Raw genomic sequence first — 16,696 nt, 5'->3', positions numbered from 1 at the left:
ACATCAGGACCCGACTCAGGAGGCCTCGGGTAGGAGCCGATGTCAGAGTGCCAGCCAGAAGCATGAGTGTAAGCCCGCTGCCCGCAGATGGTAATGGTAAACGAGTGGAGCTCGGCAGGCCAGGACCAGGTAGGTCCTTCTTCTCCCCTGGCTCCCCATATTAAGTTCCAAAACTCTGACCTGGCTCTGGCTTTTATTTAGAGAACATGCATGGTTTACAAAACCAGCGGTGGCACTGTGCTGACATCTTCCACACAGACAGTAAAACGCAGCACTGCTTGACGAGGCCCGGTTCACATGTATGTGGATGTGTGCAGGCATAACGACCCATTTATCTAAATGGGCTTCCATGCCTGCATTTCCAGCAGAAAAAAGGTGCATGCAGCATTTTACAAATGCAGTGGCCCTGAAATCACATCATGCTTTTGCACCATGCCATTTCTCTGCAGTTCCTGCACCTGCAAACATGCTGTGTTTTTAGATGCATAGGCCACACAACAAAAAACAGGGCATTTACGGATGCGGGAACTGCAGGTAAGTCGCATGATGCAATTTCAAGGTCACTGCATTTTTAAAATGCTGCATGCACCTTTTTTCTGCGGGAAATGCAGGCATGGCAGCCGATTCAAATAAATGGGCTGTTGTGCGTGAGCAAACTCGCATACATGTGATCCAGGACTAAAGTCATTTTTAAAAATAAACAAAACGTATGCACAAACCAACACACTAACAAAATAAAGTGCAATGAGAAAATGTGCAAAAACAGGTAGCAGCCAACACTCAAATGTGTCTCCACATATATCACTGATAAAAATAAAATAAATGTGGCGCTACCTCCAAAGTGCCTAATAATGATGCTACAAGATATGTGCACACAGCAGTTAACTAAATGACATAACAATGACAAAAGAATGATATATACAACAATTGGAAACGTTAACCCTACTGGGCAGTGCTCCCAAATCTCCAGTGCTGTAAAAAATATTTTTGAATTTTTTAATAATAATAGAAATAATTGGATATAAAAAGCTTGTCTTGTTATATGTGAAATCTGCACAGCATTTTAGTGATTAAGACATAATAAAAAAAATGTAAAAAACAATGTCCATAGGCGTAATAAAATAAAACACATTTAAAGCGGTAGTAGACCGCTTTTTTACACTTTTACCTACAGGTAAGCCTATAATAAGGCTTATAATAAGGCTTACCTGTAGGTACAATTAATATCTCCTAACCCGGCACGGTTTAGGAGATATTTGTAGTGCATGCAGCCGCTCACGCGAGCGGCGCATGCGCTCTGAAGGTCCGGGGGGACCTTCAGTTTTGCGTGCCAGGGGCTTGATGGAAAATCACTCCCGGGCGCATGCGCGGGAGTGACCTCATCGTGGCTCCGGCCAATCACAGCGTCGCAGCCGCCGAACCCGGAAGAGACGCTGAGGGATCATGGCAGCGCCCGCAGCAATGTCCGGGGGTCCGTGTCGGGGCTTCGTTGTAAGGTAAGTAATATATAATGAGCTAGTATGCGATGCATACTAGCTCATTATGCCTTTGTCTTGCAGGTTTTTTTTTTTTTTGTGTGTGTTTTTGGGTGTACAACCGCTTTAAGGCCCCTTTCACACGGGTTTTCCGATCCCGTCCGCCTGTCGGTTTTTTTTCACATTGGACGCTCTATGCACCCTTATGGAGCAGCGGATGTCAGCGGTGACATGTCCACTGACACCCGCTGCTATCCGATCCCGTCCTGTCTGTGAAATCCAGATGGATAGAAACCCTATTTTCCATCTGCCTGGAGGATCGTATAGGATTAGATGAAAACGGACAGGTGGTCTGTTTTCATCTGACCTCCCATAGAGGAGAGCGGGGATCTGACAGGTCTGCAAAGTAAGTGGAGACCGATCTGTCCTCCGTCTGCTCAGCGGGGATCGGTGGATCGATCCCCGATGAGCAAAACTGAGTCCACTGGGCGGAAAGCTCCTGTGAAAGGACCCTAACAGAATAGCATGCCGAAGATCCATTCCAATCAATAAAGTGTGTGTGCAAGAATAATGATAAGATGATTGATAGAAGAATGTGAAGTATATGCAAAATCCAAGTGTAAATAGTTTGTTTAGATAAGTCTATGTGTGATTGTTTTTTTTTTGTTTTTTTTTTTAGGACGTTTTGGTGGAGAGCAAAATTGCATGGGGGGGGGGGGGGCAAGAAAATGTTTGCCCAGGGTCCAATCCATAGTAAAGATGGCCCTGGATACCAGACAATGGTTTATACTAAAATCTGCGGTAAAAAGACACGTGGAGCGCAATTCCCAACTAAGGTGGAGGATCTTCTTTGTTTTTTTTTTTGTTTTTTTTTCCCTACAAAGAAAACTGCTTTGGGTAAACATTGTGTACCGAACTTTGGTTGACCCCTGAGGAAGGGCTTCAAAACCCGAAACGCGTAGGGTTACCAATGATAACCAAGAGTCTTCTGTACGGATACTGGTCTGTTGTTACTTGCAAGTTTTTAAAGTTCGTTATGTCTAGCTTGTTCTATCCATACATGTTTGTGTAACCAATTTTTTGTTATGTAATAAATGTGATTTTACACGTATAATTTTGCATCTTTGTTCAGTGTTTGAGTGGCATGTAAAATCCCATACCATTGGGGGTACTTTCTTTGTATCTTCTTTGTTTTTTTTGAGGTTTTTTGCACATAGGGCAGCCCTTTCAAATGAATGGGCCTCCCTATGTGTGTAGGGTGTGAATGCAGCCTGAAAAAGATTGTACATTAAAGCTGGATACACACTATACAACTTTTGTTGTTAGATTTCCTTTAGATTTACCTTCAACTATGTAGTGCAAGGGCCTGCCAGATTGCATTCAAATTAAAAGTGTTTAGATTTGACCTCATATTATATGGTTTTGGTAAATCTAAAGGAAAAAATCTAAAGAAAATTGTATAGTGTGTATGGCCTATTAGATTGCTAAGAAACGGATTGTCCTTGAAAGCTTAGTATGTCTTACCGTGAGAGATCGGTTCATTGGGATACATGTTATAACCTTCCACTCCATGCATTCCTAAAGAAGACAAAAAGATTTATAATTCAGATATCAGATCTCTCAGAGTTGAATGATTTTTTTTTTTTTTTTTTAATAAAAGCCTTTTTTCTCTTTACATTCCTTAATTTTAGAACCACTGATGTCATCACTGGGTCTCTGTTGTTCTCTATGCAGACTGATCATGGCTGGCGGGGTGGAAGGGGACTGTCAGAGGGCTTTACATCGCTTCCTGAAAACATCACAGCCCCTTGCCTCCCTACTCCTCTTAGGAGCCCTCACTCCTGATGCAAGCAGTGGGCTGGCTCTTGGGAGGAGTTATGCAAATAATAAAAAGCCTCGATGGGTGGGTGTCAATCTGGAGGTGTGGGTGTTCTTAGGCAGGCTACATTTGCAAAGGTAACACCCACATGTGATGCGGGGTCTCTATGATTAAAACATTTAAAATCCAATTAATGAAAAGGCCGTGCCAGGGATAGTCAGTTTGACAGAAAAGGGCTAAATGGCGGACCGCGGTCCAAATCTGGACCGAATCACTGTCGGAATTCGGACCCCCATGGTTCCGCCATTTAGGAGCTAGTTCTTTCTCCCTGCCACCCCTGCTGTCACTATCACAGCAGAGCGAAGAGTGGGAGGCAGAACAGTTCTGCACACAGAGCAGGAGGCACAGCAACATTGGATGGAGGGTGGGAGCGGAAGGTGCCAGAATTAACTTTTCATAATACCAGGTTGGTTATTGGTTGCTAAGACGAAGGGCAGTCCTAGCAACCACTCACCAGCTTGTTAATTTGAAAAGTTAACTCTGGCAGCTTCCACTCCTACCCTCTATCTAGTGCTGCTGTGCCTCCTGCTCTAAGTGCAGAACTGTTCTGCCTCCCGCTCGTTGCTCTGCTGTGATAGTGACAGCTGCGTAGGCAGGGAGAAAGAACTGGATCCTAAATGGCGGGACCATGGCGGTCCGTATAGGACAGTGATTCGGTCTGGGTCCGGACCGTGGTCCGCCATTTAGTGATGCCTGGTCTTGCCCTTTCCTATCAAGCTGACTGCCCCCTGGCCCGCCCTTATATTAGGGAGCCTGAGAATGTAAATCTACAGATTGCAGAAGGGGGGAAAAAGTGGGCAATGCCTCCATTATCCATCCCTGTGTATCACTATAAGTATGGCAGTGCATGATAGGAGGTGCCATTACCTGCGCTGGAAGGGTACGTCCACCACTCATGTGACCCAGGCTTCTGGCAGGTGTCCTTGGCCGGGGACGGGCTGCGCTTAATGTTCACCAAGAAGTCGTCCGCAGACGTCTGAAAAACAAAGGTGCAATTCAGAGACAGGAAAGGACAATCTCTTCCTAATAAAAGCAGCTTCTTCCTAACGTCATGGTCATCCTGCTGCTTCACGAATCCGGGACAAGCCTGGACCCAGTTAAATCACCGACCTCAAATATAACAGCCAAGGAACCAGCAACATATTCAAAAGTCAACTATGGCTGCCACTGTACTTATATGAGGACAGGCTGGCACTGTACTTAGATGATGACAGGCTGGCACTGTATTTATATGATGACAGGCTGGCACTGTACTTAGATGATGACAGGCTGGCCCTGTACTTATGATCAAAGGCTGGCACTGTATTTATATGATGACAGGCTGGCATTGTACTTATATGATGACAGGCTGGCACTGTACTTATGATGACAGGCTGGCACTGTAATTATATGATGACAGGCTCGCCCTGTACTTATGATGACAGACTGGCACTGTACTTATATTATGGCAGGCTGGACCTGTACTTATGATGACAGGCTGGCTCTGTACTTATGATGACAGACTGGCACTGTACTTATATGATGGCAGGCTGGCACTGTACTTATGATGACAGGCTGGCACTGTACTTATATGATGATAGGCTGGCCCTGTACTTATGATGACAGGCTGGCACTGTACTTATGATAGCAGGCTGGCACTGTACTCATATGATGACAGGTTGGCACTGTACTTTTGATGAGATGGCTGGCACTGTACTTATATGATGACAGGTTGGCACTGTACTTATATGATGACAGGCTGGCACTCTACTTATTATGACAGGCTGGCACTGTACTTATATGATGACAGGTGGCACTGTACTTATATGATGACAGGCTGGCCCCGTACTTATGATGACAGGCTGGCACTGTACTTATATGATGACAGGCTGGCACTGTACTTATGATGACAGGTTGGCACTGTACTTATATGATGACAGGTTGGCACTGTACTTATATGATGACAGGTGGCACTGTACTTATATGATGACAGGTTGGCACTGTCCTTTTGATGACAGGCTGGCACTGTACTTATATGATGACAGGTTGGCACTGTACTTATATGATGACAGGCTGGCACTGTACTTATATGATGACAGGTTGGCACTGTCCTTTTGATGACAGGCTGGCACTGTACTTATATGATGACAGGCTGGCACTGTACTTATATTATGACAGGTGGCACTGTACTTATATGATGACAGGCTGGCCCCATACTTATGATGACAGGCTGGCACTGTACTTATCATGACAGGCTGGCGCTGTACTTATATGATTACAGGCTGGCCCTGTACTTATATGATGACAAGTTGGCACTGTACTTATGATGACACTGTAAATATGATGACAGGTTCACTTTAAATCATGACTGTAAAAAGTGATGCAATGTATACAAAGTTTCCATTATGACACTTTATTAATACAGCTCAACTCCAAGCAAGCGAATGAAAAAACATGTGTGACCTGATCTGTGTGAAAATATATGTGTGATTCTGTTTGGCTGCTCCTGTGATCAACACCACGTGCCAGAGTTTATAGCTCTGCTGTGTCTTTCCCCCATCTGCAGATTGCTCTCAACCTGTTTTTGAACTAACACCATTTATCACTGGTGAGATCTTCCCTGTCCACCTCCTGTAATACCAAATTCTTCCCATGCCATCCCCCAAAGCCTGAAACATGTGGGGATGACAGAAATCTACAAGGCATTCCAGCCAGTTTGCAGTGCTGCTGCTGTGCAGGGAATGATGGGAAGTTGATGTAAAAACAGGTATCAGGTAATTAGACTAACAATACTTAACATATGCTGGGTGACTTGTTTAAATAAATAGCTAACTGACTGAATGGAGGAATTTCCTCATTTCCCGGAGTCTTATTTTCTTACCTCCATTTCTGAGGGACTGCAGTCCATCTCTGTGAGATCATTCAGGTTGTTCCCCGCAATTTTACCTTCAGAAACAAAATTAAATTGATGTAAACAATGAAGTATAATACTACATATAGACATTGCAGTTATAGGTGGAGTCATAGTGAGCTGGGTCTGCCTTCCATAGTTACCGACTCTGACCCCACCCCTCATAATGGTCACAGTAGGTGTACAGACCTGGGAACTCAGCACAGGGATGGTGAGAACCCCTCATAATGGGCACAGCAGGTGTACAGACCTGGGAACTCAGCACAGGGATGGTGAGAACCCCTCATAATGGGCACAGCAGGTGTACAGACCTGGGAACTCAGCACAGGGATGGTGAGAACCCCTCATAATGGGCACAGCAGGTGTACAGACCTGGGAACTCAGCACAGGGATGGTGAGAACCCCTCATAATGGGCACAGCAGGTGTACAGACCCAAGAACTCAGCACAGGGATGGTGGGAACCACTCATAATGGGCACAGAAGGGGTACAGACCCAGCAATTCAGCACAGGGATGGTGGGAACCACTCATAATGGACGCAGAAGGTGTACAGACCTGGGAACTCAGCACAGGGATGGTGGGAACCCCTCATAATTGGCGCCAGGTGTACACACCCAGAAACTCAGAACAGTAATGGTGGGAACCCCTCATAATGGGCACAGAAGGGGTACAGACCTGGGAAGTCAACACAGAGAAGGTGGGAACCTCTCATAATGGACACAGCAGTTGTAGAAACCCAGAAACTCAGCACAGGAATGGTGGAAACCCCTCATAATGAGCACAGCAGGTGTAAAGACCCGAAAGCTCAGCACAGGTATGGTGGAAAATCCTCATAATGAGCACAGCAGGTGTACAGACCCAGAAACTCAGCACAGAGATGGTGGGAACCCCTCATAATGGGCACAGCAGGTGTACAGACCCAGGAACTCAGCACAGGGATGGTGGGAACCCTCATAATGGGCACAGCAGGTCTACAGGTATAATAAACAAACAGATATCATGCTGACAGGTCCAAAAAGAAGCAGCTGGCAAAAAACAATCAATAGATTGTAAACCAATAAATGTACAAATCTTTGCCGTGCTAAAAAATGATGCAATATATAATTGTGGAAATAATGAAAAAGTGAACATTCGTTGATAAATGCCAAAATAATTCTGATATGGTGAAGACAAAGCTTGATGTGTGAAAATCAAAATAAAAAAAGTGTCAAAGTTCCAATTTCATCCTTGATGTTGAGGAGATCAGGCGTATGGTGTAAATGCCAACCTAGAGTGTAGATAACCCAGGTGTACCACCACTATAAGACAAAATAGACTATTCCCAGAACATGTGGATCCTTTAATTAAACAGACTCAAATAGGCTGTATCAACAAATGTGTCATTCATGATAGGACTATGGCCCCAATGACGTCAACTGTGACGAAACACGTATGATGGAGCTGGTCTGCACTAGTAAGACCAATAATCATTTTTGAGAAACTGAATTTGAACTTGTTTGTGCTTCTTTCACCTTCAAAGCTGATTCGTTCTGAGACACAACAGGAAAAAAACTCCTTTCCCATATTCCAATGAGAGTTTTCCCTACTCTGCTGCTGCATTTGTTTCCCTATAAGTGAAGTATTATAGCAGGTGAACAAATGTAGTGGATTTAGGTTGGGTCTACACATTAGCTGCTCTTCCATTGCAAAAAAAGTTACATTGTTATTAATAATATTATAATAAATAATCTTTAGATCTGTCACTAGCTCCAGCTTTGCAACACTAACACATAGTCACATGACTCAGCCCCAACCACTCACATTTCTGCTCTTCCTCCGGGACGATTCGATACACCTTGTATGGCTCCGAAATGTCCAGCTGAGATCTCTCTGTCACCTCCTCAAAGTCAGGGCTTTTGTTGAGTGCACAGCGTAGGCGTGTCTTCCACGTCGCTGGCTCCGCCCTATCGCCCTCTTTAAATTTTCCTTTAAATACGGCCCAGGCCTACAAAGAGAAAAACTGGTTATGTAAAGATGAGCTCTGATAAGCACTATTTGCATCAACATTGCCCACACATTAGTAGGTTATAAAAAAAAAAACTTTTTATGTAAAGAAAAAAATAAGTACAGCTTATGGGGGTCTGCAAGGAAATATTATTATTATTATTATTATTATTATTATTACTAGTGGTAGTAGCAGTAATAGTAGTAATATAATATTAGCAATTATAATATGAAAACAGTATAGTTTTTAATTATGATAATTGGCATTTATGCTTTAAAAGAGAATATTTATTTTATTAATAGAAGTATTATCATTATTATTTGCAATTGTTTTTTATTATTAGTAGCAGTAGTAGTAGTGGTAGTAGTGGTGGTAATATTATAATTAAAATAATAATATTAATGTGATAATAGTATCCTTATATGTGTATATATATATATATACCGTATATATATATATATATATATATATATATATATATATATATATATATATATATACTGTATATATATATATATATATATATATATATATATATATATATATATACTATATATATATATATATATATATATATATACATAACGTGTATATATATGAGTGCACAGCTTGTATAACTGTATAAATTTGCTGTCACCCCAAAATAACTCAACACACAGCAATTAATGTCTAAACCACTGGCAACAAAAGTAAGTACACCCCTAAGTGGAAATGTCCAAATTGGGCCCAAAGTGTCAATATTGTGCATGGCCACCATTATCTCCCAGCACTGCCTTAACCCTCTTGGGCATGGAGATCACCAGAGCTTCACAGGTTGCCACTGGAGTCCTCTTCCACTCCTCCATGATGACATCACAGTGCTGGTGGATTTTAGAGACCTTGCTCTCCTCCACCTTCCATTTGAAGATGCCCCACAGATGCTCAATAGGGTTTAGGTCTGGAGACATGCTTGGCCAGTCCATCACCTTTACCCTCAACTTTTTTAGCAAGGCAGTGGTTGTCTTGGAGGTGTGTTTGGGGTCGTTATCATGTTGGAATACTGCCTTGCGGCCCAGTCTCGGAAGGGAGGGGATCATGCTCTGCTTCAGTATGTCACAGTACATGATGGCATTCATGAGTGGCGGCAGCACTCATGCAGCCCCAGACCATGACACTTCTACCACCATGCTTGACTGTAGGCAAGACACACTTGTCTTTGTACTCCTCACCTGGTTGCCGCCACACACGCTTGACACCATCTGAACCGAATAGGTTTATCTTGGTCTCACCAGACCACAGGACATGGTTCCAGTAATCCATGTCCTTAGTCTGCTTGTCATCAGCAAACTGTTTGTGGGTTTCTTGTGCATCATCTTTAAAAGAGGCTTCCTTCTGGGATGACAGCCATGCAGACCAATTTGATGCAGTGTGCGGCGTATGGTCTGAGCACTGACAGGCTGACCCCCCACCCCTTAAACCTCTGCAGCAATGCTGGCAGCACTCATACGTCTATTTCCCAAAGACAACCTCTGGATATGACGCTGAACACGTGCACTCAACTTCTTTGGTCGACCATGGCAAGGCCTCTTCGGAGTGGAACCTGTCCTGTTAAACCTGTTATGGTCTTGGCCACCGTGCTGCAGCTCAGTTTCAGGGTCTTGGCAATCTTCTTATAGCCTAGGCCATCTTTATGTAGAGCAACAACTCTTTTTTTCAGATCCTCAGAGAGTTCTTTACCATGAGGTGCCATGTTGAACTTCCAGTGACCAGTATGAGAGAGTGAGAGCGATAACACCAAATTTAACACACCTGCTCCCCATTCACACCTGAGACCTTGTAACACTAATGAGTCACATGACACCGGGGAGGGAAAATGGCTAATTGGGCCCAATATGGACATTTTCACTTAGGAGTGTACTCACTTTTGTTGCCAGCAGTTTAGACATGAATGGCTGTGTGTTGAGTTATTTTGAGGGGACAGCAAATTTACACTGTTATACAAGCTGTACACTCACTACTTTACATTGTAGCAAAGTGCCATTTCTTCAGTGTTGTCCCATGAAAAGATATAAAAAAATATTTACAAGAATGTGAGGGGTGTACTCAGTATCACACAAAAGTGAGTACACTCCTCACATTTTTGTAAATATTTTATTCTATCTTTTCATGGGACAACACTGAAGAAATGACACTTTGCTACAATGTAAAGTAGTGATTGTACAGTTTGTATAACAGTGTACATATATAGTATATTTATATAGTATACTCATTCTAATTTATTATTTAATATTGTTATTAATAATAATAATAATAATATGAAAATGGTATAAGTTTTAGTGATACTCACTCACCATAATTTATTATTTTAAATAAATTAATATTATTATGAAACCATGAACTAAAGAAGGACTCGGTACAATCAGTGAACTGCTGATTGTTCAAGAGAATGCTCTTGAACAATCAGAGGTACACTAATTAATAACTTGTTTCCCCCATGTCTATCTGTGTTTAAACGAATTGCATGGTGAAGCGTCTAATGTTCCACCAGTGGCTGCTCAGCGACGTCAGAGGCCTGAAAGTAGAAGCTGTTTCTACATTGTTCCAATCTGTCCAACAACACGGTCCCCTTGGTGTATGTGCGACATTCTCCCTTCATTAAATGTTAGCATATTTCATAACAGAAGTTTCCATGGCATCGTGTTATTTACAGGGAGTGCGTGTTCAGCAATGTGCATCATGACTATCCTGACCTCGGACAGTGAGATTTGAATAGAAATTCTTATTTGCTCTGCAAAAGGGAAGTGAACTTCTTCCTCATTAACCCTTTCTAGGCTGAACACAGCATGCAATCCTGAACCGATATTTCTGCTCCTGTCCTCTGCAACTGTGATAGGCGATCTACGCCATCACATTTATGTCCCTATTGTGACCCCAGAATGGACACGTCAGTTTTAGTGAGGATAGATGACCTATTGACTTTTAATACTTTTCAAAGACTTTATTGGTTAGATGATCGCTACCTTTGAGGTCCCAGTTCCGCCCACCCCACTGGGTCTATTTTAAAGGCCCGTACACACGTACCGATTGTTGGCCGAACAATCGGCCGTCTTTTGTCCGGTGCTGTCCTTCCGGTTGAAAAGTGATAAAGACTGCACACGAATTTTGTCGGCCAACAACAGCCGACTGCAGAAGTGATGTCATGTGATGGTTAACTTTCCGTGTGTTTTTTCTTCTCTGAGCATGCCCAGTCTTGCTCATCTGCTGTTTGTCGGCTGAATTCTGTACTGACTGAGGAACAATCGGCCGTTCTGGTGTTGGCCAACAAAAATTTTAAAGTCTGCACGCCAGATTCTGTTCGGCCGAAAAGTCGCAGTCGGTTGTCAGAAGCATCATACTAACAAGCCGACAATCGGCCGATCGGTCGGTGGCCGAATATTTACGGCCGACAATCGCTATGTGTGTACGGGCCAAGGGATTCACCCTCTCCAGTACATTTTTAGCACAAAAAAAACTACTTGGTTTAAAGTTTCTGCATTGAAAAAGACCTACAAAGCATGCCATCAAGATCCCCATAACCCTAACCTGAGCCCAACCTGTACTTGTCCAGAACCCCCATGCTTTAAAATATTGTTTAAATCAGGAGTCTCAAACTGGCGGTCCTCCAGCTGTTGCGGAACTACAAGTCCCATCATGCCTCTGCCTATGGAAGTCATGCTTGTAACTGTCAGCCTTGCAATGCCTCATGGAAATTGTATCTCTGCAACAGCTGGAGGGCCACCAGTTTGAAACCCCTGGTCTAAATCTTTTTATTATGTGTATTCTTCTTCCTGAATATTGGCCTTGTCTGGTATCAATTAAGCTTGTTGCAAGTCAGCATAAAAAAATGTTTAGATATAATGAAATGTAGAGGTGGGATCTCCAGAAAAGAACTCTAACCAATGGAGGCCCAGAGAGATCCAAGGAATTAGGGATGATGCAACCCATCAGAGCTCCATCTATAACTGCTGTGAATTTATTGATACTGGGCTTTCCAGGATACGCATTTCACCCACAATATGGGCTTATTCATAGGAGCCCATATTGTGGCTGAAACGCGTCAGTGTCATATCTTGTGGGGAAGAAGATGTCTGGTTGGCTCAGTATGGTGCCAACTAAGCTTGTTGTGAGTCAGCAAAAAAATTTAAAAAAATGTTTAGATATAATAAAATGTAGAGGTGGGATCTCCAGGAAAGAATTCTAACCAATAGAGTCCCAGAGAGATCCAAGGAGTTAAGGATGATGCAACCCATTAGAGCTCCACCTATAAGCCCTGTTAATTCATTGATACTGGGCTTTCTAGGATACACATTTTGCCCACAATATAGGCTTATTCATAAGAGCCCATATTGTGGCCGAAACCCATCTGTGTCATCTCTTGTAGGGAAAGAGATGCCTGGTTGACCTTGCCTGGTGTCAATTAAGCTTTTTTGCAATTAATATGATATAAGGTATAATGAGATGTAGAGAAAGAACTCTAACCAATGGAGTCCCATAGACATCCAAGGAATTAGGGATGAAGCAACCCATCAGAGCTCCACCTATAACCGCTGTCAATTCATTGATACCTGATTCTTTAAAAGGGGGATCTCCCTAAAATTTTGCATGTTGCTTTGATTGGTGGTTGATAAATGTGACCGGTGTGTAAGGCTACATTGACCACTCCAGCCCCAATGTGTAGATCAAGTTTCAGGATTTCCTCCAATCATCTCCTTACCTGACACCCTAGCCTGCCAGGGGGTGGGCGGAGTCTTGCCAAAGGGCCTGACTGTTGTTGTAGCTTTCCCACTTCACCAGGATGCAGACATTCAGTCATATGGGCAGCAAATGGGAGGAGCTTACCTAATGCTTCACATCGGGGCTAAAATGGTAAATATACATTTCTGCTATCACACTCCACCCAAAACAAAATGGGCCAGTTTTGCAACTGAAACCATTTCAAGGGACTTTGTCGTGAGTTCCTGTGTGAGAAGATTCAGGTGGGAGCCTTTTAAAAGGGTAACCTGCTTAATTGCGAGCAAAGTCAGGAGCCATAAAACGGTAGCTTCTAACTGACGCATTTAACCCAGGTATCTTCTCATTTGACGATCCATTTAACCCAGGTATCTTCTCATTTGACGACCCATTTCACACAGGCATCTTCTCATTTGACTGATTCCCTTTATTTTGATCAATTAGCATTAAACAATATAAACAATAGCAAAAGGTTTGCTCAGCTGCGAAAATGTGAAATCAGAAAACTGCTGCAATCAAACACTCCTTGAATAGTGAGGAGAAAAAGACGTTGTAAAATAAATAAGATGCACTATTTTTGACTGGGATATTATCCTAAAAATGATTAGGTAACAGATTCAATAAACAATGTACAATAAGCAAAATCAAACAATAGTGAATGTTCAAATGGCAAAGTGTCACCAGAGAAGTGAAACTCTTGTTGCCTAGAACGGCGTATCAAGTGAATTACATCAAAAAGTTCATAAATAAACAGTGTTGGCCCGTCCATTGGGGGCGCAGGGGCGCCGCCCCCCCCCCCCCCTATGCATGCATCTGGCCCCCTAATCTACATGCAGGGCACCGGACGCATAGATTCCAATGGGGTCTTTTTTTTTTTTTTGAAGCATGTGATTAGAGCCAGAGGCTCTAATAGGCTTCAAAAAAGGGTGGCAGAGCACTGCGCCCTGAGCCTACGCAGTTGTGTAACAACAGCGAATGAATATTCGCTATTGCCACACTGATTCTCCTCCTGGCCAATCAGGAAGCGGGTCCTGAGACCCGTATCCCGATTGACGGAACGGAAAAGCCATGCTATTGGCCAAGGAGGAGGGAGGAGACTGAGGGGGAAGCCGCAGCCGCTGCCTGCCCAGGGTGTGTGAGCTGGCGACAGGGGGGGGGGGACAGTACAGGCTGGAGCTGATGTGGTTCAGGGGGGGGGGGTATGGTGTAGTCCCTTGGCACCCCCCCGGCCCATGGAGCACCAGCCGCCACTGTAAATAAATTGGTGCAGAAAGTTCATAAATAGTCCAGTGCTCCACAATTCAATGTGTTTAGTGAAAAGATGATGTGCCAACTTTCCCACATGCAAATACAACAAACTTTTTGTAGTGCAGCTGAAATAATCCACAAAGTGTGTCACCGCTGTGCTCTATATGTGAAAATTGTGTGCTTACCAAATTAAATGATCCCACCAAGAGATCATATGTATGTGAGTGGAAGCACCTCTGAAGACAAGTGGTCAGCCAGCTCCAGGGAATGTATCCAAGCTTATGGTGCTCCTTAACCGCTTGCCGACCAGCCGCCGTAGTTTTACTGCAGCAGGTCGGCTCTGTCCCGCGAAAAGACGTACTTTTTGCACCATTTATTATTTGTCATTTTTTTGTGAAAAGATCGTGGCTTCTTATTCACAAAAAAATGATCTAGGCAACAAGAGTTTCACTTATCCAGTGACACTTTGCCATTTAAACATTCACCTTTGTTTGATTTTGCTTATTGCACATTGTTTATTGCATCAATCAGCATACTTCTGGTGTTTCCAAGCCAACATCCCATCTGCTGGAAAATGGATTTAAAGCCTCACATCTCATTCCTGGTTTATGAGAGGGGCGGTGCGTGTATTTACTTTGAAGATGGAGGCGTCCACTTCCTGATTGTAATCCTGCTTCCCGGCGTGTTTCCAGGGGATACGGAAGAGACTTTTGCCGTCATTTTCCCAGATCAGCCCGGGGTAGCGACCACTGTCGATCTGCTCGATGAGCCACTGACGCAGCCTCCGGCCACTGTTACGATCACACATCTGATAGGAGAGAACACAGAAGGAGGTAAGAGAGTTTCACATGATATCTTCCTCATATCTCTATGCTTTAGATCTGGACTCTATTGTTTTGGATGGAGCAGGGAAGGGTTGGTAGTAGGAGTAGGTGAAGATCTACCTGTACAACATGGAAGAAATCAAAATCACCAAGATTCAATTCAAGATCACCAGGATGGAACGTTCTTTTTTTACGGAGATAACCTAGCAAAGCCCCAATTCAAAGGAAGGATTGAAGCGCACAAGGGTCAGTAGTAAGTAATGCGGGATGTGGGAGTCAGGAGTAAGTAATGCATAGTTTAGGGGTCAATTAGTATGTAATGCAGAATGTAGGGTCAGTTGTAAGTAACACATAGTTTAGGGGTCAGTAGTATGTAATGCAGAATGTAGGGCCAGTAGTAAGTAACGCATAGTTTAGGAATCAGTAGTATATATTGCAGAATGTAGTGTCAGTAGTAAGTAATGCATAGTTTAAGGGTCAGTAGTATGTAATGCAGAATGTAGGGTCAGTAGTAAGAAACGCATAGTTTAGGGATCAGTAGTATATATTGCAGAATGTAGGGTCAGTAGTAAGTAAGGCATAGTTTAGGGATCAGTAGTATATATTGCAGATTGTAGGGTCAGTAGTAAGTAATGCATAGTTTAGGGATCAGTAGTATATATTGCAGATTGTAGGGTCAGTAGTAAGAAACGCATAGTTTAGGGATCAGTAGTATATATTGCAGAATGTAGGGTCAGTAGTAAGTAAGGCATAGTTTAGGGATCAGTAGTATATATTGCAGATTGTAGGGTCAGTAGTAAGTAATGCATAGTTTAGGGATCAGTAGTATATATTGCAGATTGTAGGGTCAGTAGTAAGTAAGGCATAGTTTAGGGATCAGTAGTATATATTGCAGATTGTAGGGTCAGTAGTAAGTAACGCATAGTTTAGGTGTCAGTAGTATGTATTGCAGAATGTAGGGGTCAGAAGTAAGTAACACATAATTTAGGGATCAGTAGTTTGTAATGCGGAATGTAGGGTCAGAAGTATATAACGCATAGTTTAGGGGTTAGTAGCATGTAATTCACAGTGCACAGCTCAGGAGTAAGTAACACAGAGTTCAGGGTTCAGTACTTTGTAAAGAAAAGTGCATCGGACAGGATTAGGAAAAGTAGAGCGCAGAGGTCAGTAGTAAGTAAGGTAAAGTTCAGAGGTCAGTAGAATGGAACGGAGAATGCAGGGGTCAGTAGTAAGTAACCCAGAGTGCATAGGTCGGTAGTATGTCATGCAGAATGTAGGGTCAGGAGTAAGTAACGCATAGTTCAGGGGTCAGTAGTAACTCACAGTGCATAGCTCAGGAGTAAGTAACACAGAGTTCAGGGTTTAGTACTGTGTAAAGAAGAGTGCATCAGTCAGGATTAGGAAAAGCAGAGTGCAGAGGTCAATAGTGAGTAAGGTAAAGTTCAGAGGTCAGTAGTATGTAACGCAGAATGCAAGGGTCAGTAGTAAGTAACCCAGAGTGCATAGGTTGGTAGTATGTCATGCAGAATGTAGGGTCAGGAGTAAGTAACGCATAGTTCAGGGGTCAGTAGTAACTCACAGTGCATAGCTCAGGAGTAAGTAACACAGAGTTCAGGGTTCAGTACTGTGTAAAGAAGAGTGCATCAG

The 16,696-nt window shown here is 43.1% G+C and overlaps 1 protein-coding gene across 1 annotated transcript in view; it reads right to left on the bottom strand.

Annotated features, from left to right (window-relative positions):
* The window catches only part of IRF8 (interferon regulatory factor 8), a 205,575-nt gene that overhangs the window by 34,374 nt on the left and 154,505 nt on the right, over window positions 1–16,696 (bottom strand). Inside the window, exons 8-12 of the mRNA XM_082270439.1 lie at window positions 14,860–15,033; window positions 8,045–8,228; window positions 6,215–6,279; window positions 4,222–4,330; window positions 3,000–3,053 (exon numbers count right to left, since the gene is read on the bottom strand). Of these exons, the coding sequence (XP_082126565.1) occupies window positions 3,000–3,053; window positions 4,222–4,330; window positions 6,215–6,279; window positions 8,045–8,228; window positions 14,860–15,033 (586 nt within the window). The remainder of the gene's footprint in view (window positions 1–2,999; window positions 3,054–4,221; window positions 4,331–6,214; window positions 6,280–8,044; window positions 8,229–14,859; window positions 15,034–16,696) is intronic.

The sequence above is a fragment of the Pelophylax lessonae genome (assembly GCF_965119305.1).
Source record: "Pelophylax lessonae genome assembly, chromosome: 10".
NCBI lineage: Eukaryota > Metazoa > Chordata > Amphibia > Anura > Ranidae > Pelophylax > Pelophylax lessonae.
This window is presented reverse-complemented; position numbering and strand designations above follow the sequence as displayed.